General features: G+C 27.3%; 2 protein-coding genes and 1 long non-coding RNA gene across 3 annotated transcripts in view; 1 reads left to right on the top strand and 2 right to left on the bottom strand.

Annotated features, from left to right (window-relative positions):
* The window catches only part of LOC101238875 (MAP kinase-activating death domain protein), an 81,749-nt gene extending 69,051 nt beyond the window's left edge, over window positions 1-12,698 (bottom strand). The window contains exons 1-4 of the mRNA XM_065789622.1: window positions 12,639-12,698; window positions 11,090-12,050; window positions 1,445-1,576; window positions 86-202 (exon numbers count right to left, since the gene is read on the bottom strand). Of these exons, the coding sequence (XP_065645694.1) occupies window positions 86-202; window positions 1,445-1,576; window positions 11,090-12,007 (1,167 nt within the window). The 5' untranslated portion in view covers window positions 12,008-12,050; window positions 12,639-12,698. The remainder of the gene's footprint in view (window positions 1-85; window positions 203-1,444; window positions 1,577-11,089; window positions 12,051-12,638) is intronic.
* A 4,907-nt stretch (window positions 12,699-17,605) lies between these two features.
* Window positions 17,606-20,826, bottom strand: hychat-2 (choline asetyltransferase 2). Its single transcript, XM_065791409.1, has one exon. The coding sequence runs from the start codon at window positions 20,617-20,619 to the stop codon at window positions 18,901-18,903; it is 1,719 nt and encodes a 572-aa protein (XP_065647481.1). The 5' UTR covers window positions 20,620-20,826; the 3' UTR covers window positions 17,606-18,900.
* A 188-nt stretch (window positions 20,827-21,014) lies between these two features.
* On the top strand, window positions 21,015-23,106 carry LOC136076552 (uncharacterized). The gene is made up of 2 exons (XR_010636363.1): window positions 21,015-21,143; window positions 22,774-23,106. It is a non-coding gene; the product is annotated as an uncharacterized LOC136076552 (long non-coding RNA).
* The last annotated feature ends 2,325 nt before the right edge of the window (window positions 23,107-25,431 follow it).

The raw sequence follows: 25,431 nt of genomic DNA on the forward strand, positions 1-25,431 counted from the left end.
CAACATGTTTTAGATATGTTATTTAAATAAATGCTGAAATCTTATTTTTATATTTACTGTAATATTGCTTATAATCTACCTTTACCTTGTTGGTGTCCAAATCTACTATTAATATATCATTAGGTACTTGAAAACTCATTCCTTTTATTCGGAAGAAACTTGAAGGTATTCCAATAACAAATGGTGATGGTGCCAATAAAAGCTTGAAAAACAAAATTATAATAACAATTACAAGCTTGAAATTATTAAAAGATGTATATATAATGTGCTAAACACATGGTTTCATTACATAATAAAACTATCATACATATAAATATATATATATATATACATTTATATATATATATATATATATATATATATATATATATATATATATATATATATATATATATACATATATATATATATATAAATATATATATATATGTATTTATATATATATTTATATATATATATACATACATATATATATATATATATATACATATATATATATATATAAATATATATATATGTATTTATATATATATTTATTTATATATATATATATATATATATATATATATATATATATATAATATATATATATATATATATATATATATATATATATATATATATATATATATATATATATATGTATGTATTAGTGATTAATCAGTATCGGCATAGGCCACTTTTTGCACGATCAGAATCAGCTTTTTTTTATTAATTTACCAATTTTCCAACAGATGGCATTTTAAAATTTTTATCCTGCAATGTTATAATAATTAAATAATAAACAAAACTTTGTGCACTACTTAGAATTTTTTTGATAAATTTTTATTTTAACTTTGTTTACAGGCAAAAGCTTTAAAAGTAACCTATTTAAGCATTGTTATCTATATTTTTATTTTATTCTTATTTACTCCTAATAAGGTTGCAAGCAACCACTATCAAGTTGGGAGTTGCTAGAAAAAAAAATAGAGTTATAGAGCAATGAAACATTATTTTACAAGATGCATAGTAAATACATAGAAAAACACATCTATTTTTATGCTTATTCGTTTTAAATAAATTGTAAATGTTTATCAAAAAACAATTCCAAACATGAACTAGTTATAAAACAAGCTATACAATTACTACTATTACTACCTACTACCTACAACATATTACCTTCTACCTACTATCTACTACTTAATCCCAACTGCCTAAAACCTACAAACTATTAACTCCTACTTATTACCTACTACCTACAACTTATTACCTCCTTCCTATTAGCTAAAACCTTTAACTAACTACCTATTACCTACTAAATTATAATATGAAAAACAGAAATAAATAATACACAACTTTCAAACAAAATAAAGTTCAAACAAAGGTTTTATCTTATGTAGTTCAATAACTAAACCACTTTTAAAACATCACGGATATTATAAAAAAAATAATAAAAAAGGCTTGCCTGCTCAGCATTTTTCATGCAAGTAGGTAGTAATGGAATGATAGGAAACATATACTCTAAAGGATACAACATTGTTGTCAAAGACATGACACTTATTGACAACGCATTATAATCACGAGATTGGATTACAACCTAAAAAAGTAAAACATTAAACATTTAACTTCTTTTTGAAACTATTACATGTAAACTATTTATATATATTTACATATCAAGCCTTCTCGGGAAGCGCATGCATTCGCATGCCTTGTACAACCACACTTAAAGTAATTTTTTTAGACAACTTGACCATGTTTTTATATAATAAGCATTTTAAGAATTCGCGGCAACACAAAGCTATAAGAAACTAAAGAATAATACAGCAATACTTGAAGAAAAGAACCAAAGACTAAACAAAATAGAAAATCTAAATAAAATAAGCTAAAAAAAATAAAAAAAAGAAATTGTTGTCAAAAAAAAAATAAGCCTAAATATTTAACTCTTTTTTTATTTTTATTTTTAGGGTGCTTGTTATTTTCCACTACTTAAATTATATATATATATATATATATATATATATATATATATATATATATATATATATATATATATATATATATATATATATATATATATATATATATATATATATATATATATACATATATATATATATATACATATATATATATATACATACACATATATATATATATATATATATATATATATATATATATATATATATATATATATATATATATATATATATATATATATATATATATATATATATATATCTGTGATGTGGAGTCCCAAAAGGACTCCAGTTTTATATCTCTACTTTTTCCAAGTCTGTAGTGTCAAGAAGCTCTAAACATGCTTTTTGACTTATGATCTGCTATAAGAAAAAAAATCATGAGATTTAATGACTTGAAACTTATTGTTTTTAAGCCCGGAGTCCCGGAGTTCTTGCCGCAATTATACTTAAAGACTCCGGGTTCAAAAAATGATTGTTCCTCTAACCTAAAAGTCTTAGTTTTTTTTCTATAAGTAGTCCATAAATTTATTTATATTTTTAGAGCTCCTGGATACCAAAAACTAGGATAAAGTAATCTTTTTGTGACTTTCAAATCCGGAGTCCTTTTTGGGACTCAGCATCCCTGATATATATATATATATATATATATATATATATATATATATATATATATATATATATATATATATATATCTATATATATATATCTATATATATATATATATATATATATATATATATATATATATATATATATATATATATATATATTATATATATATATATATATATATATATTATATATATATATATATATATATATATATATATATATATATATATATATATATATATATATATATATACGCAGTAGCATGCAAAAGTAACCGGACAAGAGCATAACTTGAGATAACATTTGAATGAAAAGTCCAATTTCTTTCAAATTTTCACTGAAATGTCAAAAAATTGATTACAAACCTAAAAACAACTGAATTTTTACTAAATCTAAGCAATTTAATCTTGAAAGTTCATTTAATTAAAATATGTGTGTGCAAAATTATCCGGACAAAAAAAAAACTTGAATAAGATTTTTTTTTTTAAACATTTTTAAAATTGAAAATGCTTTGTTTTAAAGTATTGCTTTACTACTTTGTCGGGAAACTTTTAGCATTAATTACTGTTTGACAGTGACAAGGCATTGAGTCCACAGGCTTCATAATCACAATAATTTCAATTTCCAATTCTTTTTTCAGAGTATTCAATAAATCCTGTTATCTTGTTAGTTTTCAACCTGAAATTTGTTGATCAATGAGCATACATAGACATTCAATAGAATTAAGGTCAGGACTTTGCTAAGGCTATTCGATTATTCAAATTTCATTGGTTTTGAAAAAGTTTTTCACAAGGGTTGAAGTGTGCTTTGGGTCATTGTACTTCTAAAACATCCTTCCTCGAGGCATTTTGTCTTTAGCATGTGGTAGCATAACATTCTTAACTATATATTTGTACATATTTTTATCTATTATGCTGTCAATCAAATGGATAGGACCGATACAATCTCTATTCAAGTTAGCCCAGTTCATAACATTTCGACTTCTGTGCTTTACTGTTGGTAGCTGGTAATTAGGATCGTTTTTATGGCCTTTTGGTCGACGGACATATCTAATATTTACAGATCCAAATAACATAAACTTAAATTCATCACTAAAAAGTACTTTCAATCACTGTTTTCTTGCCCAAATCAAATGTTCATTAGCAAATCTTAAGCGTGCTTTTCGATTCTTTATATAAATAAAAAGTTTCTTTGCAGGACGTCTTCCAAGCAGATTTGAAGACCTCAAAAGACATTTCATTGTGTCAACACCACATTTTTCATATAGAGTTCTTTAACTTCAGCATTTACCAAGACAGCATTTTGCGTGGAACATTTTTCAGGGCTCGAGGATGGATATTCCAGCAGAATAATGACTCAAAAGACACTTCAACTTTTATAAAAGATTTTTTCAAAAACAAAAAAATTCAATTAATGGAATTGACATAGCAAAGTCCTGACCTTATTTCTATTGAATATCTATGGAAACACATAGATTGACAAATATCAGGTTGAAAATCAGCAAGTAAATTTGATATATTCTGAAACAAGAATGACGAAAAATCAAAATTATTGTTATTACAAAGCTGGTGGACTCAATTCCTTGTCACTGTCAAGCAGTAATTAATGCTAAAGGCTACTGTATATATATATATATATATATATTGATTAAAGGTGATCTTTTCCATGCTATGTCTATCAAACGAAGCAGTAAGATACTCTTTTAGTGTGTTGGTATCTGGGCAGTTATGGCAACTGTGCAGCATGCAGTCTCGATTTGTTAAGTCACATACAACTAATTTGAAGAGGTCTTTATAGTTTGAAATATCTGGTATTTGTAATGCTAAAAGTTTTGCATTTTGGTGGTACTCACAAACACATACTTAATGGAGACCTGAAGCACCTCCAATAGGAATACACCACATTGGTCCAAGTTTTTTAGCAAAGATCATTTAAAAAATTCAATGTTTATATTGATTGTTTATACAACTTGGTATAAGTTGTAATCTAAATTTGAAAATGATAATCAAATTAATCACAAAAAAACAAACAAATCAAAAGTAAAATTAACGAGGAAGGGCGGAATCGTGAATATATTGAAAAAATATTATAAAATTTATAGTCATGATATTAAATCTTAGGTAAATTAGACTAAAAGTCTTTCATTTCAGTTTTACCTAATTGGCTCCTAATAAGTTTTACATAAAAACATTAAAAAGTGGTGTGTTTGGGCATAAAGACACTTCATACATCAGACATAAAACCAGACACACCATGTAAGGAGAAGTGTTCAATTACAATTTTTTTCTAAGTTCTGGGAAAAAATGTGAATGTTAAAAAGTAAATAATCGGGGAAGGGGGGAGGGGCAGGAAAGAGCTAGGGCTAGCTTTAAAAATTGAGTTTAATTTAGGCTTAATTAAAGACTTATTTCTAGTACTGATTATGAAATACTTTTAAATTCATAAATACTTTGTATTATAATATATAATACAAACTAAAGTACAACAATAACTTTATTTTTATTGTTTTTAATGTATTTTGGGTAATTTTCATTGTTCTGATTTTGTAACTTCCCCAGGATTACCCACTATTTTTTTTTGGAGACACATTTTTCTAAGATTTAGCCGCAGCCATTTTTAGAGGTCTATAATTTTTTACTGAACTGTATCTTATCAGTAAATTTCTAAAAATTTAGAAGCCTACCATATATAGAAACTAAAAAAATATTTCTTTTCACTTCTTAAACTGCAGGTTTTGTATATTGACTAATCAAAAATCAACTTTTTATACTTGCAAACGATTTTTTTGGTTTTTTAGGTAGCCATTATGGAAAAAATGTGATATTCAAGAATTCAATGTCAAAGTTTTTTTAAAGTAAGTCTAGAGTTGTATACAATATAAAAACAAGAAGGTTTTCTAAAATTTTGTTTATAAAATATAGAGCTTTAAAGTGTGAACAAATCATGTTTTTGCTACTGAAGCTTTTATTTTTGGAAAAATCAGAAATTTCAAATTACCATATCTCATGAACCATAGAAAATTTTATGCTGAAATTTTCAGGAATTGCCTTTCTCATGGATAGTAACAAACCCACTAAATTTCATCAAAAACTGAGGGGTCCATGTTGAAATTCTTAAATTTTGGTCATGGAATGGAATGACCCAAATTTCATTTTTTCAAGAGTCATTTCTTGACAATTTTTCCTGATAACAAGTTGCTCTGTTGTGCATGAAAATATTAAACTTTCTTATTTAAAACCAATTAGAAATACTGTTTATCCAAATTTTAAAAGAAGTTGTAAAATTGACAGTCTCACCTTGTTGCAAAAGATGAAAACCAGCACAATCGCTGGCATTGATATCACCCTAAATCATAAATCCTGAGCATTGATTAACAGAAAGTGCAATGTATCGAGAATTAAAGCATGAGTTTGGAAGTCAACAAACATTGACTTAGTACTGAAAACTGCTAAACTTGCACTTTGTTTGAAAACATGATATGTTGCCAATCATTAACAGTCCAATCCTTGTGTACTTTGCAAAATTTGAGGCAACTACAAATATATTTTTTGGGAAAGGCATAGTTTTAATGCAGTACAGTACAATTAATATGACACCCAGGAAAATAAGTTCTATAAAATTTCTATAAACTTTGAAAACATATGGCCTATAGAAATTCTATAGAATCTCTATAGAATTTCTATAGAATGTCTATTAATTTCTATAGAAATTGCTATAAAACTTTTTTTTCTATAGAAAAAAAAGTAGAGAAAAAAAGTTCTATAGGAATTTCTATAGATATTAACAGACGTTCTATAGAAATTCTATAGAATTCTATAGAATTTCTATAGGCCATATGTTTCAAAAGTTTATAGAAATACTATAGAACTTTTTTTCCTGGGCAACCATGAGATACAGACTAATCCGTGGAGATTTAACTGTCTAACAATCTTTCTAAAAACATTTATAAATTCTATTACAAGAGACATTTAAACTAGAAAAACCTTATTGTCTTCTGGCGAGAACGTCAACATTTTTACCTAATGAGTAGCTAACAAATGGATTTCCCACCCAGGTGACGTTGTAAATGTGTCATTCTTGATCAATTTTAAAAACAAACTAGACAATCATTTAACAAAAGAAATAATAATTTATGATTAAAGATTAGAAAATATACCACATACATAATATGTTGTATGACAGGTTGACAGGCATTCATGCCTATAAAAATCTAATTTGTAAACCTTATAAAATAATAATTAAAAATTGAATTCCTTGAAAGATATCTTCCTACTTTGCAGGTATTAACACTAGAAGACAGTTGAGTAAAAATTTGTGAGCTCGAAATCAATATGTTCTTTACAGTTAAATGACATATCATGTTGTTGGTTTTTCAAGTGGTAATTCTTGGTCTTCCAATTCATAAACAGTTTTCTTAAATTTCTTCAAATGGGCAGCAATTATTTAATCAGACAAGTTTTCAAATTATTTATTCAGACATTTATTTAATTTACAAGTGATATTTTAAACATAGTCTTGGACAATAATGATTAAATTACACATTACGTTATTATATACTGAGAATATAAGATATTTTCTTTTTGGTTAATAGTTATGCAATTATAGAGATAACATGTGATTGTTTGGTGTTGTCAGCACGCATATTTTACATTTATAAGTAATTAACAATAACAATTATGAGTAGTTGCATCTCTTTGGCAAAAACTGCATATGTTATACTTAATATATTTTCTAAACATAAAATCCTACAGATAAATTTTTTTAATTGTAGGTATTGGTTGTAATTGTAAAAATGCGACATAAAATATATTTTATATTTTCAATAAATATTTTTGAAAAACTCTAAACAACTGTTTACAATAAGAATGGTTATGTAAGGTATATAATTTTTTATGTTTATTTTAAAAATACAAAAATATATGTATAATAGTAAAAACAAAAACAGGACAATTTTATTTTATCATTTTAAAATTATATTAGCATGAACTGTTTATGGCGCAATCTTTTAACTAATTCCAACATTCCTCTGTTAACTTTTAGCCAATTCCAAAATTCCTTTGTTAACTTTTAACCAAGTCCAACATTCCTCTGTTAACTTTTTTAATAACTGTATAAACTTTTCAAATGACAATGATTTTTTTTAAAGCAGTATAATCTAAGAAAAGTCTTTCTATATTGTTTAAAATACTTGTTTAATTTTTATATTTCTTGGTATTGATATTTTAGTTTATATGAATTTATTGTTTTAAAACCATTTTTGCAATGAGAAAAAACCAACTTATACCAATGCTGGCAGCCACACAAATCTGATAAGCAACTCTTTTGGCTTCCCATATTTTTTTTTTTTTTTTTGTTATTTCACCTCCCCAAGGCCCAGAAGGCCACTACAGATGAGGAGGCTACTTAATTGTGGTTATAACCCTCTCTCAACTCTATAACTCCGAATCCTGGTCAGTCATCAGGGTCATGGTTTAAATTTAAAGGGTTATGGTTTAAATTCAGGGTTATGGTTTAAACTAATTTCAAAAAAACTCTTTGCAAAATTACAACTAAACGCACAAAAAATCAAAGGTTGTTATATTTAAAGCAATTGACTATGCTGCAATTTTACCCATTTGCACCATATGTGATTTTACCCATGCTGTGAAATTTTCTGCATTTTGCGTTTTTTTTTTAGTGTTGAACTATTATGTTTTCTATTGACAAATTAATTTTAAAGAGAGTTTGTTAGTACATTAGTTAATTCAAATCCTGTTTAACATTTAACTAAGTGACAACTAGCAAAACCTTCCTTAAATTGAACTGATGTTCTCATCCTCTACACCAACATATTAAACCAGTATAGAACTCAGTTTATGGTCACTGATCTATGATGTACAATCATTGATGATTGAATAACAAATGGTTTTTTTAGTATTTTCAAAAATTATATATAGAAAAGTATATAAAATAGTATTAAACATTTTGCTTTAAATAATATTTTCGTATTTGATATTGTATATAGATTGATATTAATAATATTGATATTAATTGATATTAATAAACATGAGATGCACTATTTTGAGAAGAAAAGGATATATTTAAATTATATATACTAAAGACATATATAAAAATACATCTTTAAAAAAATATACTAAAGCTGACATTATGAAGTTCTTTTATTATCTCACATGGTTTGTAAATTAGTCAAAACATCTTTTAAAATAATTATTTTATTATTATTATTTGGTAGAATAACCATTTACAATCTAGCTGGAAACGGGTCAAGCTACAAAATCTTCATTATGTACCTATAATTAAAGTAGCCCACACAAATTTTTTTTAACTCTCAATAAAAATAATTATCTGGATACTCAATTATTTCATGACACTTTAAAGCAGGACTATTATTTATATAAAAAAGTGCTCAAAAGTAAATATAAAGATTCTGTAAAAGAGATCCAGCTCATTGAAGCTAATCTTACTATGCATATACGTGACTTCCTAATGATTGCAAAACAATCCTGCTTACTAAACAACATGGTTTTATTGGAGTAGAACCTGAAATACAAACATCAATTAATAATCTATAAACTAAAACTATTGAAATTCATACTCAAGTTTTTCTAACCATGGAAAAGAAATTTAAAAACATTCTATTGAGTAAATGGTTAGGAGGTTGAATGTATACATATATACATATTTACATATACATATATATATATATATATATATATATATATATATATATATATATATATATATATATATATATATATATATATATACATATATATATATATATATATATATATATATATATATATATATATATATATATATATATATATATATATATATATATATATATATATATATATAAAACTCTTATATGTTGTCAGAAAGTTTTTTTCCATATTTTGTTGACAAAAAGTAAAAATTAAAATGCAAGACCGGCATTTTTTTTTTAATTAATTGATAGACTGCCTGCCCAAACCAAACCCTCAGTCGATGTAGCAACACTCCCTTGCGGGTCAGGCCAAAAGATAGTAGATGTAGTAGCACTCCCTTGTGAGTCAGGCTATTTGTCAGTCGATATAGCAGCACTCCCTTGCGAATCAGGCTATTTGTCAGTCGATGTAGCAGCACTCCCTTGCGAGTCAGGCTATAAGATAGTCGATGTAGCAACACTCCACGCATGATTTACAGTAAAAAAAGTAAAAATAAAAACACTTTATTAGAAAAATAAAAAAATTTTATAAAAAAAATAAAAATAAAAACATTGTTTATATTGTTAAAAAACATTCAGAATGTTTTAAAAACATTCAGAATGTTTTTAAAAACATTCTGGTCAATTAAATTTGCGTTTTTGTGGTTTTTTAAAAAAAACGATTAACTTGTAATTAAAATAATGGTTTTAACTTTCTGACAACACGCAAATGTTGGACGAAAGTCAAAAGTAATTAAAAGTGACGTATGTGTTGGCGTAAGAATCATTTTTTTTCTTCCGCTCTTCCCAAATGCAACAATCTATAGAACTATATACATATATATTTATATATATATATATATATATATATATATATATATATATATATATATATTCTTTTTTTTTTATATAGCTAAATACAATTATGGCACTTTTGAGAAAATAAAAAATTTGGTTACTTCTTATATGTATAAAAAATGGCTATTTCTGATATTAACAACAAATTGCAAATGTGCATCACTTAAAAACACTGCTAATTTAACTGTTATTGTAAATAGTTGATGCTATTTGTTAATAAACTTATTTACAAAACTTTGCCTTGATAATGAACACCATTGGAAATTGTAAACTGTAACAACTATGTACCTTTCACTTTTGTGAAAGGTACATAGTTGTTACAGTTTTCTTTTTTTCACACTCCTAAATATTTTTTAAAAAGTGTTTTTGTTAAATATTTTTATTATTCAGGAATATAAAATTATTCAGAAAAAACTTCCTGGATAATTTAAGGTTTGAGTAAATTAAATTATTCAGGAAAAACTTCCTCAATAATTTAAGGTTTGATTGCAATTGATTTTCCAGCATTTTGCCTAAAAGAAAGGAAGAAAAAGTTATTTGAAAATTCATGATGCATAGGAGAAAATGAGACACCATTACAAAGGTTTTTATAGAACATTTAAATTTGTTTACTTTTTAAACCTATATAATCTAAGGTTTACATTTCATCTTTTTTATTGTTATTGAAGTCCAGTGACTTAACAAAATTTAATTATGTGTGGCAAATGCAACAAATACTAAAATCCTTTTACAATATAATGACACATTTTTACATTAACAAAAAAAATTAAAATAATACTTCCCAAATTTATAATTAAAGCCCTAATATTGCAACATTTATATGTGTACATTCATAGACCAAGCAATCTCTATCTATAATACCTTACACTAGTACATTTTACGCATTTTAAATTTAAATTATTAATTTAAGATCAACACAATCATTTAATAATGATTGAATTATTTTAAAAAACTTAAAATAAAAATTACCTTATGTTCCAACATAATACAAGTTAAAATTTTTAAACATGTTTCAACACCAAGGAGTTCTAATGGTAAATGTACTGGATAATCAGAGAAAGAAAAGCGACTGCTTTCAGGTAAAGCAAATGTTAAAGGTGGTTGAATATGTCGTGGCAACAACTCTACTTCTACTCTATTTAAACCAGATACAGGCAAAGGAATTTTCAACAAATTCCTTATCCAGTAATCAACATCCAGTATATCAGTGTTAATTGATTGGGAATTCAAATAATCTTGATTATTAAACAACAACGACCAGTTACGACATTGAATTAATGTTAATTGATTTATATTTTGGTTTATATCATCAACTAAATCATTAGACAATTTATCGAATATCTCTTTTTTGTTATTATTACGAGACTCAACTAGTTTTCTTAATACATATAAGCACTCACGAAAAGTTGAAAAGAAAGGGAAACTGGAAATGATACAAATACTTGTAAGTGAGTAACATAAAACTAAATTTGAAGCTAAACTTGATTTTTTAGTCAAGGAATTTAATGAAAGCCTTTTCTTGTCAATTTCATTGACATCTTTCTTTTCTATTAAATCTCCTTCGAGTGAAAGTTGTTCTACCTGTTTTTTATTATTCTGTGGTGCACCCAAACAGGGTCTAAAAAAATTACAGCAAATACCAAATCTGGTTATACTTGTTTCTTTATCTGTTAGTGTAAATACAAAAGTATTTATCTGATGTAAACTTATCTTTTTTGATGACGTACTGCATCCTTCAGGCTGGCAAAAAAATACAATATCAGGATGTAATGGGAAGTCCTTGTGATCTTCCCTTGGATAGCGCTTGATCAATTCTGGTGACTCAGTTGAATCTACTTTTGGCCTTTTAATCCCAACAGCAATAATATATTCTACCAAGCGTGGCATGACTTCAGATGAATAATTTTTTTTTCTTTTTTCTTCATAGAACCTAAGTAAAGAATAATGAAATCAACAAAAAATAATTACATATATATATATATCTATATATATATATATATATATATATATATATATATATATATATATATATATATATATATATATATATATATATATATATATATCTATATATATATATATATATATATATATATATATATATATATATATATATATGTATATATATATATATATATATATATATATATATATATATATATATATATATATATATATATATATATATAGAGAGAGAGAGAGAGAGAGAGAGAGAGAGAGAGAGAGAGAGAGAGAGAAAGATAGAGAGAGAGAGAGAGAGAGAGAGAGAGAGAGAGAGAGAGAGAGAGAGAGAGAGAGAGAGAGAGAGAGAATAATTTCAACTTTAAAGATGTAATTAATATTAAGTATTTTGTGCAAAATTATATTGAACGTATTTTACAACAATAAACAATAACATTCAATCTAATAAACGTTTTATTTAATTAATGAAAGTCAGTAAATTTATTTAATAAAATAATTTTTAACTATAAACTAATTAATTATTATAATTTTAAAAAACTTAAAACATAACTATTACTAAATTTGGCATTTCAATCTTGAAAAACCATATTTGCTATTTGTTATTGGTGATTTGAAGTATAACTTATAGTAAAAAATTTGAAAGCCGTTCTCCTGGAAGTTGCTTATAAATAATTAAGGAATCTTTAGACATAAAACGTAACAACTTCCTAGCAACACCAAATAATGGCTACATCAGCCAAAGTATTTAGGCAAACTTAATTTTACCAACTTTACCTGTACTTATAGAATTTGGTTTTTAGAAACAGTTGTTTTTTCTCTAGTCAGAGATTTTGTGTTTAAACGTCATGATACGCTAGTAGTACAAAGTAGTACGAGAAACATTGATTTTAAAAACTTATCATCAGTTGGTGACTTTTATATACCTACAAAATATTGTTTGTAGTGAATTTTCAATAGCTCTCTATAATTACATGCTTATAGAGGTGAAAAATGCCCATTTTGAGCTGTTTATTAGAGTTTTGTTCATCGGTTACTTAGTGGACCATTAGTAGCATCCGCTATAAGTAGCCAGCCGATTTCTTTCCAACATGTCATATAGTGGCTACCCAGCAAAAATTGCTTTTGCAGTGAATTTGCAGTGGATCTAGATAAGCTTTTATCGGCTAGCCACTTTTAGCGGCTACCACAAAAGTTCCACTAAGTAACCGATGAGCAAAACTACAACGGACCGCTCAAAATGCCTATATAGGTCTACTGAAATTTCGCTATAGAATGTTTGCTAGGTACCCAGCATTTTTAAATTTATAGCGGCAGCCGCTATAAATGGATAGCAGATAAATTTCTGACATATTAATAGTGACCTGTCATCGGCTAGACACTTTAGGCGGATGCCACTTATGGTCCGCTAAGTAACCGATGAGCAAAACTATAGCGGACCGCTCAAAATACTTATAAAGGTCCACTGAAACAAAGCTATAGAATGTTTGCTAAGTAGTCTTTTCTATACCCAGAAAAAATTCTATAGCGGAATTTCAGTGGACCTATATATAAATTTTAAGCGGTCAACTGAAGTTTGCTAATCGGTTACTTAGTTAACTATTAGTGGCAGCCACCAAATGTGGCTAGCCGATGACTAGCCAATATTAACATGTCGGAAAGTTATCGGCTGGTCATATATGGCGACTGCCACTCATGGTTCGCTAAGTAACCAACGAACGAGCCGTGGCGCAGTGGTTGCGCACTTGCCTCATAAACAAACCATCCGTGGTTCAATTCCCATAAGATAAGACCGTAAGGACTTCTTTGGGCACCTAAAATAAAATTATAAATCTAATGAATAAATACAATAAACTCCAATGAACCCCCAAAAAATGTCTATGTAGGTTCACTGCAAATTCACTAAAATGCTGGGTTTCTGTTATTCTACAAACATTGTTTTAGTGGATTTGTAGTGAACCTATGTAGGCATTTTTTGGCGGTTTATTGGACTTTTGCTCATCGATTACTTAGTGGACCATAAGGACATCCGATATAAATGACCAGCTGATAATTTTTAACATGTTAATAGTGGCTATTCATCAACTAGTCACTTTTAGCGGCTATCACTAATGGTCCACTAACTAACCGATGAGTAAAACTATAGTGAACCACTGAAACTGTCTATATAGGTCCACTGTAAATCCGCTCTAGAATATTTGCTGGGAATATTTATTAGCGCCGTAGTTAGTCGGAGACCCCTCCTTCCTTTCTTTTAGCAAAAAAAAACTACCTATCCTAAGGTATTTATTCATATATTTAAAACTTTATTTATAGTTGATTGCAAACGATAGTTTATAAATAAACTATTAAAATCAACACAATAAACTGTATAGACAATACAAACAAACAAAAATATGGTAAAAATATCCATAAAAGATAGTAACAACTAGCATAACAGCGTACTTAAATAAAATATCACGCATAAAAATCTTAAAAAAAAAATGAATTTCATAAATATCGTAAAAAGAAAAAACAGCATCGCAAAATCCGTAAAAAGAACAAATAAATTCGAAAAATGATTAGTAATAATAATACACAAATTTAAGTTTTACAAACTCTACAAAAACGTTTTTCCCCATTCCAATGCAAAATATTATTTTTGAACACCTGGAGGCTTTTTGAGCACATGATTTTATTGTCAAGGAAATTTCAGAGTGAGGTGGCTCTATATAAGACATTATTTGTATTTTAATGATTAGAGCTTTTGTGCGGTAGCATCAATTTTTTGCAACATCTAAGTTGAAATGGTAAAGTTTTCTTAATAAACAAGCCCTTCATAAATTAAGGGTTTAAACCATTAGGAATTTAAAAACTTCAATCATTAAAAATCGCAGGTTTCGAAGATGGATTCTTGGGTTATTATCTAATTTTAACATTTCAAATCAAATCTTTTATGGACAATGTAAAGTGCTGTTTTATGAGTTTTATTAACAAGGTTGTCATTGTATTTTTAGCAAAACATCCAAATCAGAGGGCAATATGAAAAATTTGATAAAATATAAGCGTTAAATAATAGAGTTGCTTGTTTATAAGATAAAAAACTTCTTATTTGAGAAAGGCAAAGCACTTACTATTAGCTTTTCCGCATAGAGCTTTAATGTGATCACCAAACATTAAATCCTTATACATAGTAACCCTAAGTAGCTTAACTTTATCCGAAGCAAAAATTGTGTTGTCGCCAACCATTATAAATTTGCTGTTAGAATATATTTGACCAACTATAAAAAATTGAAATTTTTTGGGACTTACGATCATATTGTTAAAATTAAACAATTCAATATCGTCTAGTGTTTCGTTTTGTAATTGAAGAATAACACTCTCTAAGCCATTATCATAAACATAGAGAGTTTTATCGTCAGCAAAATTGCAAATCTCAGAGTCTTTAATAAATGAAAAAAGGTTATTTATAGGTATATTAAAGAATAGGGTAGGGATAAGTTTTATATTTTTTTGGTAAATGAGAGTAAGGAGGGGGCCTCCGACCAACCAGCTACGGCGCTGATAAAAATTCCCAGCAAATATTCTATAGCGGAATTACAGTAAACCTATATAGACATTTTGAGTGATCCACTGTAGTTTTGCTCATCGGTTACTTAGTGGACCATTAGTGGGAGCCGCTAAAAGCGTAAAATCCTGAAAAATTTTCCAATAGGATTTACTAAAAAAAAAAGTTTTTATAATTTTTATTTTTATTGTAAATAAATATTAGAGGAGAATTAAAAGTTTCTTTTTGTTGTTGTATCTTTATTTAATTATTGTTATTTTTAGTTAACATCCCGGATTTCTTTTTTATTATAACAAGCTCAGCCTCGTTTCAAGTAATGTTTTATAAAAACCTATGTTGTTCTTATTTTGGATCAATATATATATATATATATATATATATATATATATATATATATATATATATATATATATATATATATATATATATATATATATATATATATATATATATATATATATATATATATATATATATATATATATATATATATATGCAGTGATGTTACAAAGTTTCCCATATAGAGTACTTCTTTTTTTAATTTTGTTGCAATAATGTAACACTGGGTGGCGCCATGTAAAGAATAAATTTTTACTATTTATTTTTATGCCCTTGGCGCCAATTTTAAATTGATTATGATGTAAACTTTGTATATTTATATAAAATTTTCTAAGTTTTTGCAGGTCAAGTCAGTAAATTTTGCATTTAAAATTTACTGACAAATGCTATGCATTTTAAATGTAGTAAAGAATTAAAATAAAAAGCCTATAAATCCTGAATTAAGTTACACATTTTTCATATTAACAGCTTGAAAAATTAAAAATTATTGTAAAGTACATTTCAGGGAAAAATTTTAAAATTATTCGCTATATCTTACAAGATATGTAGTAGAAATTAGTGAGTTTTTGGTGTACTAAACATGAATAAATTTAATTCATTGCACAATTTTAAAGTTCTGATTTTTTTTTACATTTTGTAGAGAACAGAAGCTTTTGCCAGAAACAGAAGGTTAACAATTATTGAACCTTACCACCACCATAATACGCGGAGCGTATTATGGTGGTGGTAAGGTTCAAGGAGGGTCGGTCATACCGGAAAATAGAAATTATATAAATTAACCAAACAACGGTCCGAAATATTATAAAAAAACACCGGGTAACAAATACAGCTGAAGATTGAATACGTCAAGGTTGTCCAATAAAAACAATCAAAAAGGATCCTGGTTCGTTTTTCTCTGGGAAATCGGTCCTTATCGTCATCAACATAAAAGTGACTATGAAAAAAGATCATTAAACTAGCAGAAATGAGAATAAGGAAACAACTGCTGAAAGTTGATTTACGAGGTTGCATTGCAACAAAAAAGCAGAGAAGAGTGATCTTTACGCGGGTTCACAAAAACTAGGGTCTTGAAGAGTAGATGAGACGTATATAGAGCAGAAAAAGCTCCTTCCGAGACATTTGTGGAGCTAAAACGGAAACTGCAAGGCGCCGCTAGGGGAAAAAATAAGCCAAAGGGCATCATACCAACAGTCGTGTATGGTTCCAGGTCAGTAATGGTGTGGGGTTTTATGTCCTGACATTGAGTTGGACATCAATTCTATTGAGTATTTGGAAATTTGCCCCATCGGAAATTTATTCAACAAGATACAAGGAACAAAACCTGGTTTCAAAGATGAACTTTGGGCTAGTCTACAGAATAGAAAAGAATGCGTCTAGAAAAAATTGCACCACTTATTATACAAGCTCTTGTTGAGTCCAAGCCAAGACTCAACAAGAGCTTGGCTTGCCGATAAAGGCACTAAAGGCAGCCGCCTTTAGTGCCTTTATCGGCAAGCCGCTTGTAGTGGCTTGTCGATAATTAACCACCATTAAAATGTCGGAAAATTATCGGCTTGCCATTAATAGCGGCAGCTTTTTATGGTCTTCTAAGTAATCAATGAAGAAAACTCCAATAAACCGCTAAAAAATGCCTATATAGGTCCACTGAAAATCTATAAAAACAATATTTGCTTAGAATAATTTTCTTACAATTAATTCTATTAATTTTTGTTTGGAGTGGAAAGAGCCAAAAAGTTTCTTTTACGGAAAATATCGACACTCTGATGATCTTGTTGTGTGGTGAAAAATTTTTACATCATTTTTATTAATAGCTTTTTAATCTTTTTTTTAAATTTTGCCTTAAAAACTTTCTATACCTTTAAGGTTAAGTGGGGAGAGAACACACGTTCATTCACTTCACTTATAGTAGGTTGCACCTGAATCCATTCTAACTCAAAGATAAACCCCACATAGTTGGCGGTAGTCTAGAAGCAAATTGCAACAACTTGGATATGAAAATTACTTTAATTTGAGTTTTAAGCTAACAACTTCTAGACTATTCTAATCTAAAATTTCAATACGGGGATTAAGTCCGTCAAATGATCCAATAGTCATTGGCTCTGAACAACTTTCAACGTGAAAAGAGCCACCTAAGTTTAAAGATATAACTCCCCCAAAATTTGACCCAAGTTCACTTTGAAGGACTTCCCTAAATAAATCTCTTTTGTAACAACAAGTAATCTTGGATGCAATAGAATTTTTGATAAATGCTTTCCCGTTTCCGGAACATGCTACTGCATCAGTTCATCTAAATAAATTCCTGCGCCAACAACTGCTGTATCACTGATTCTTTCTTTCATCTTTTTTATTGTTCGCCAGTTGAAGAGGCTGCAGCAATATTACCATAAATATCAAGAGCTAGCGCTCCTACCGTTTGTTTATGGTCATAGGGTTTAAAAACATTATCATTCATTTCTCTACGGTAATGATCAGTATCGAAATAAGAATTTTCAACTGTCGAAAGATTAAACTCTTTGGTTATATATTCAACTTTTTTTCCAAAAACGAATGAATGCTTTTTTCCATTCTTGTTGCTCTAGTAGCTTTTTTTATAGTTGCAAGACTTGCTACCGAACCACAAGACATGCTACCGAACCACAAACTTTTTTTTTTACCATCAACAATTGAGGCTTTTAATTTATGTTCGTTCTCTTCATTAAAAATTAAACCTTTTCCTGCATTAAACAAAAAACAATTTTTCAAAGAAGTAACTACTTTTTTTACAGCATCTACGGTATTTTCACCAGATATCAGAGAGCCGATCCCAATTGAAAGAGTTGATTTTAAAGAAAATAAAATTACTGGTATAATTTCTTGACCCATAGATATATTGACTCCAGCTCCTCCATGAATTAATAATAGAAAAGGTAGTTTTTTATTCTGTTTTTCACAATTTTCAATTTTTTAGTGCATTCATTTGAAGAGCTATTGCAGTTTTAGTAGCAACTGTTTGAACATCAAACATGGCTTTTAAAAAGTTATTTTTCAATTCTATTAATTTTTTTTCAAGTATACCATTGGCATTCATAATAATTCGAACACTGTTTTCTGAACCAAAATAATTTACATGTAATTGATTTGTAGCGTACATATTTGAAGTTGCAAAGTCAATTCCTTTTGCTGATTCATATCCTGTTAAATATATAGACGGAGACCAAAAAATTTCCATAAGTGCTTTCAATATATTTCCATCGTTTGAAAGCCAATTTCGAAATTGCCCAATGTGTGGACCATTTGAATAACCCATTTTTGTTATTTTTATTTTATTTTTATGCTCTTTGACAGCTTCAACAAAAGTATTAATTATTTCATTACTTGATGGATTAGAATTCAATTCTTCTAGAAACTTCACTGATTTTTTTGTTATTATGTAGGTTGGATTCGTTCGGCCATTTTTGAAATGTCTTACATGTGTTGGAGTAACTAACAAAAATTTTAGAGTTCCAAATGTTCGCTTAATTGCTAATTGCAAACTAAAATTAATCCAAACTTCGTATAACCTTTGTTCTTTTAATATTGTGAAAGTATCTTCATATCCAAAAAAGTCAAAATATTTCATATTATTACTCACGCAAAGACTTCTATCAAATTCTATGTCATCAAGATTAAAAAAGATGGGGTTGAAATTGAATTTTATTTCATCAAAACTTTTTTTTATCAGTGTTTTTTCTCCACAAGTTTCGCCCATATAATAAAGAGACTGACAAATAACATACATCAAATATCCATCAACAACTGTATGCTCTAGCAATAAACCAGCCACGCAATTTTTATAGACAGTTATATTAACTATTTGATCATAATAACGCATGTTGCCAGACTTATCTCCAAACTTTACATGATCAATCGCTTCATGATATTCAGAAGGGCAATCTCTATCTTCAATGATAACTGTCGCAATAGAACTTTCCATAAACTTTAAAGACTTTCTTTTTTTCTCTAAAAGATTTTCACGAATTTCATTCCACTTATTGCGTTTAAGTGAAGTAAACTTGCATACTGATGGTATTAATTTACCATCATAGTTTGTTATTGCTTTAATTTGCCCATAGATTTCAGAAAAGTTTAACGTTTCACCTTTAGAAGACAAAATATAAACAATAAAAACACAACCTTTAAAAAGAACAAGAGCGTGTTTGCTTTTTTCGTCTTCGTAAATTGTATCTTTTGTCTTTCCAGGAATTCGACAACTGAACATATTTGATTGCTGCGTACTTTCTAAAATTAAAGAACTAAATTTTGTATTGTCGTATTTTTTTAAAACAGAATCATCCGATTTCAATATTCCAATAATCATTGCTAGACAAGATACATAATAAGTTTGATCCTTATGATTCTGACTCTGTTTCAATAAAAATGGTACTGATGTTGAATTTGGTATCGACTCGCGATTGGATAGCAGTTTATGTATAAACTCTTCAGTTGTCCAGTTCTCCTTTTCTTTTATTCTTTCAATAAAGTCAGAATGAAGTAATGAAAGGTGGTCTAAATTTTTCTCCCATTCGCTTAAAAATTGCTCGAATTGTATTGACTCTAACGTCAATTTAATGACTTGTTTAATTTCGCTAGCTGTTATATTCATTTGAGGCATTGGAAAATTTGATAAAGAGTCCATATTGATAAAGTTACTTTTTTTCCTTAAAAGTTATGTTTTTAGTTTTATAACAACTGTAGTATTATGTACCTTGAAATCTTATATAATTTATCGTTTATCGATTTTTACGATTAAAAATGCAATCAAAGATGAAGATTATCAAGTACATATAATTGTAAAATGTTAAACCAACAATAAACACAATATTTACAATTATTTTAATTTTTCCCTATTAATTTCCAACTTTAGTTACGGTAATATTTTAATGTTTGACGCATAAAGGTCTTATAATAAGTATTTTGCGTCATATTACTCCTACATACTCATATGACGTCAATAAGTCAACAAATTGGATGTCGTAATAAGATACAATGCAAAAAGTATAATTATATACTTATAATTACTTCATAAAAAGATTATAAAGAAAATAAAAACAATACTTTTTTTAAAAGTAGTAGAAAAACGTAATCAGTTCTCTGATTCCAAATTCGGAAGCAAAAAAACTTGTAAAAAGATGTAGGTGTATCGGAAACTTGTAAAATGATGTAGGTGTAATTGTATTATTATAATAATATTCTTAAAGGTTTTCTTCGCAATATATATATATATATATATATATATATATATATATATATATATATATATATATATATATATGTATATATATATATATATATATATATATATATATATATATATATATATATATATATATATATATATATATATATATATATATATATATATACACGTTATCCATTGCTAGACACGACATATTGGCAACCCCTTCTAGACAACGTTAAATTTCAAAATATTGTATCTGTACATACGTTATAGTATACAAATATATTTTTATACACGTTGCTTAGTTAACTATTAGATGATGTTCCCTCATTAGCCAGGCACTTTCTAAAGTTTTAAAAAGACAAGCATATATAGTTGTAGTTATTATATATAATAATATTTATTAGTATTATTATTATTATTATTATATTATTTATATATAGTTGTATTAGTTGTAGATCTGTGTGCGATACATATTTCATCGAGTAGTTGCAGTTATAATAATATTTAACAAGTTATTTAATTAATATTGAATCTATTTTTATTTTTATTTATGATTAAAGAATAAACTTTTAAAACTTTTGCCCACTGCCCCAAACGTGAGTGCAACAAGTTGTAAAAATTTTTTTACTATTTTTAAAAAGATATTTTTGGAATTTGCTCTATGCCTTGAAGTCAGCTATCTCAAACAACAAAATACGCTGCAGCTGCCCCTATAAACATGTAAACAATGGGTGAAAAAATGCTTAAATTTCAGGTAATATCCGACAATCACTAAAAGCTGTTTACCATTAATTGTATATAGTTTTATTGCTCTTTTTAATTACACAGCTCGGTTTGTTGCAATAAATTGATAACTTAATACTTTATGATTAAATTTATATTAATACTTTTATTACTTCAAATCACTAGAAATAAATTATTTTTATTATTGTTTTTTTATTTTATTCTAATAACTATGTTTAAATATATTTAAAGTGAAATACATTAACTTACTTAAATTAACGCATTAGAGTCTTCATACATCGATTAAGGCATTAGAGTGTTCGCACATTGATTAATTTTGGTTTGCGTAGACGATCAATTTATTTTAAATTTTAAAACTTTATTCCATCTTTATTTCGACAAAATTTTAAATTGTTTCTTATAAAATTATCAAGGTTAATACCGCTGTTTTTTTGTTGTTGCTTTTTATTATTATTTATATTATTATTTTATTGAAAAAATGTTGTATCTATTAAAACCCTCTTTAAAATTCATTTTTATTACAAACTTCATCTAAAAGTTATTGAATGCTAATAGAAACCAGCAAATTTTTGAAATCAAACGGCAATTATTCTCTGTTTAAAATACGTAACTAAGGTTTTCACTCTTACGTTTTTACATACCTATTTAATTAACAATACTGCTAATAATATATGCTTGTCTGTCTATGATGACGAGAAAGTTGCTCAAAGATGCTATAGACGGCAAAATACAACTCGAAACAACACCATAATCTTTTTATGTATTCCCGACAGATAATAGTAAAGTTCAAACATAGTATCTTGAGTAAATAAATTGTGTAAAATATTCAGCTTATAAGTTTTAAAATGATAATTTTTTTTTTAGTTATTTAGATCCTTCAAGAAGTCCTTACGATCTTATCACAGAGTTTATGCCTGTTGTCTTACCAACGATGCATTTACAGCCAGAGCCCGCTTCGAACAACGGACTTTAAGTTCTAAAACTCAAACGCTAACTACTTCACGACGGTTTCTATATAAATTTCTTACTTTTCGTATATTGCTTACCATTGTTAATATTTTAATCCAAAATTATACCTTGTTGTTTATCAGGTAACTTTCTAGCTTTTCAAAGCGAACAGAGCAATAAACGGTGTCAAATGTTTCAAATAATTCAATAAACATTTTTTAATATTTAAAAGTTGCATGTTTTGTTTAATCAACGTCTATTTTTACTTTAATACTATGGTCTATCTTTTTTTTTTTTTGCGATATAAGTTTATTAAAGTCGTAAAGCATAATATAAATACAAATAGCATGGGCAAGAAGAAGACATAATTGGTCTTATCACCAAGCCCCTTAGTCTATACCGTAAATATAAGACAACAAAAATTAAAAAACCTAACACAATATAATATAAAACGTTTTTCTGAAGACTTAATAAAATAAAAATCATCGGTCCTAAAGTCCTACTTTATCTTTTTGTTTTTGTATTGGTTAAGAAAAATTAAAAAAGAAAAAAGAAAAAAAGGAATTAGTACAAAGAAACCATATTACTAAAAAGCAAGCAAGCAAATCCGCATAATCCTGAAACTTTCCTTTTACACCAGCTATAACTTGAAATATGTGAATAATTCTTGTAAACCATAATTTTTTATATATATTTAAAAACAAAAAAACAAAAAAACAAAACAAATTTAAGCAATAAAAGAAAAAGACGAATTTAAGCAATAACAAGTGGCACAATCCTTTTCTAAGATCGTCAAGCCCATAATGACAAACCTCTAATTGTTGGGTAAGTTTAACAACAGCAATCATTAAAACTTCAGAAAAAGCTAAGCGCTACGTCGTTCATCAGTAGTTTTTGCTTCAATTTATTCTTAAACTCATTAAGCGTAGAAATTGTTTTAAGTTCATTAGTTAATATTTTATTCCATAATTTCGGCCCTCTAGTAGAAATTGAAAATTCGGTCGCCGCAAAATAACTTTTGGGTTGAATGTAACTGTTATTTGAAAATCTGGTGAGATATCTATTCTGATTTATTTTGAATAATGGGTAAAATATTTTAGGAGATATATTTTTTATTAATTTTGAACATAAATATAAGCATTTGATAGACATTTAATTAATAAACATTCATTATATTTGAATTAACAAATAATGCTTGGGAGTGTGTATAACGGCCCACATTGGAAATGATTCTGATTGCATGCTTTTGTTTATTAAATAGTTTTTTTATTTTATTTTTATTTGTACTACACCAAGCAATATTTACATAATTAAGATGCCAATGAATGAACGAGAAATATAAAAGCTTTAAGCAAGTTGGATTTAAAAAAGGCTTAGCTCTGCATAGCAGGCCTATGTTCCTTGAGATTGTATTTCCGAGATATTGTATGTGATCTCTCCACGTCACATTTTCATCAAGAAGCACGCCGAGAAATTTTAAAGTGGTTTCTCTTTTTATGTCCTGATTAGCAATGCAAAGTTTTGGAAGTTTCAAAGGAATTTTATCTCGGTCATGAAAACGATGGAAAAAAGTATATTTTGTTTTGGTTACATTTAGAGATAATTTGTTTGCATTAAACCATTCAGTAAGATTTAACAGCTCTTTGTTTACTGACTTAAACAGAATAATAATATTATTATGTGCATAAAATAGGTTTGTGTCATCTGCAAATAAAGTTGGATTTAGTTCAGTACAAGATTTGCTTAAATCATTAATAAAAATTTATTGTTTACATCTAAAAAGTAATACAATCTTTTATACATAATGTGTTCTAATAACTTTGAAAAGCATGATAGTATGGAGATAGTATAGCCTGTAATTGAAGACACTAGTTTTATCTCCTGGTTTTAGTATAGGTATTACCTTTGCAATTTTAAGTTTATCGGGAAAGATTCCTTGGTTTAAAGTGAGCGTAAATATATGCAAAAGCGGAATTTTTAAATAAGGCATTGATTTAATTACTACATTACTGCTTACATCATCAACTCCATTACCTTTATTTGGTTTAAGTAAGTACATGGCATCAAGCAATTATGTTTCTGTTAGTATATTATTGTCCATTGTATTATTATTAGAGTTTAGGTATGATTTGAAGCAAGTTTTACTTTTATTTATTTTTGATGCTAAACTTGGACCTGTGCTAACAAATGCACGGTTAAACGATATAGCAATTATTGCGTCGTTAATAATTTCACAGTCATTTATAATTAGTTTTTTTGGTAAACGACTAATACTCATATTTTTTTCACCTATAACCTCTTTATTATGTTCCAAGTTTTTTGTATATCATTTTTGTATTTTGCAATTGGCTACTAAAGTAAAACTTTTTCGAACGCTTTACAATCGTCACAAAAAGGCGATTATAGTTTTTATAGCTTGTTTCATTTTTAAAAGTTCTTTTTTTAATGAACTTCTCATACAATCGCTGCTTTTTTTCCGAAGATTTTATGATTCCGGGTGTTATCCAGGGATTTCGTAGAGTTTTTGTTTTAATAAATTAACTTGTTATTGGGAACGCTCTATTGTAGTAACAT

The sequence above is a fragment of the Hydra vulgaris genome, chromosome 02 (assembly GCF_038396675.1).
Source record: "Hydra vulgaris chromosome 02, alternate assembly HydraT2T_AEP".
Classification (NCBI taxonomy): domain Eukaryota; kingdom Metazoa; phylum Cnidaria; class Hydrozoa; order Anthoathecata; family Hydridae; genus Hydra; species Hydra vulgaris.

Bases quoted from the DNA above. Each gene is read 5' to 3' on its own strand.
- hychat-2 (XM_065791409.1), bottom strand. From the start codon at position 20,619: ATGGACTCTTTATCAAATTTTCCAATGCCTCAAATGAATATAACAGCT.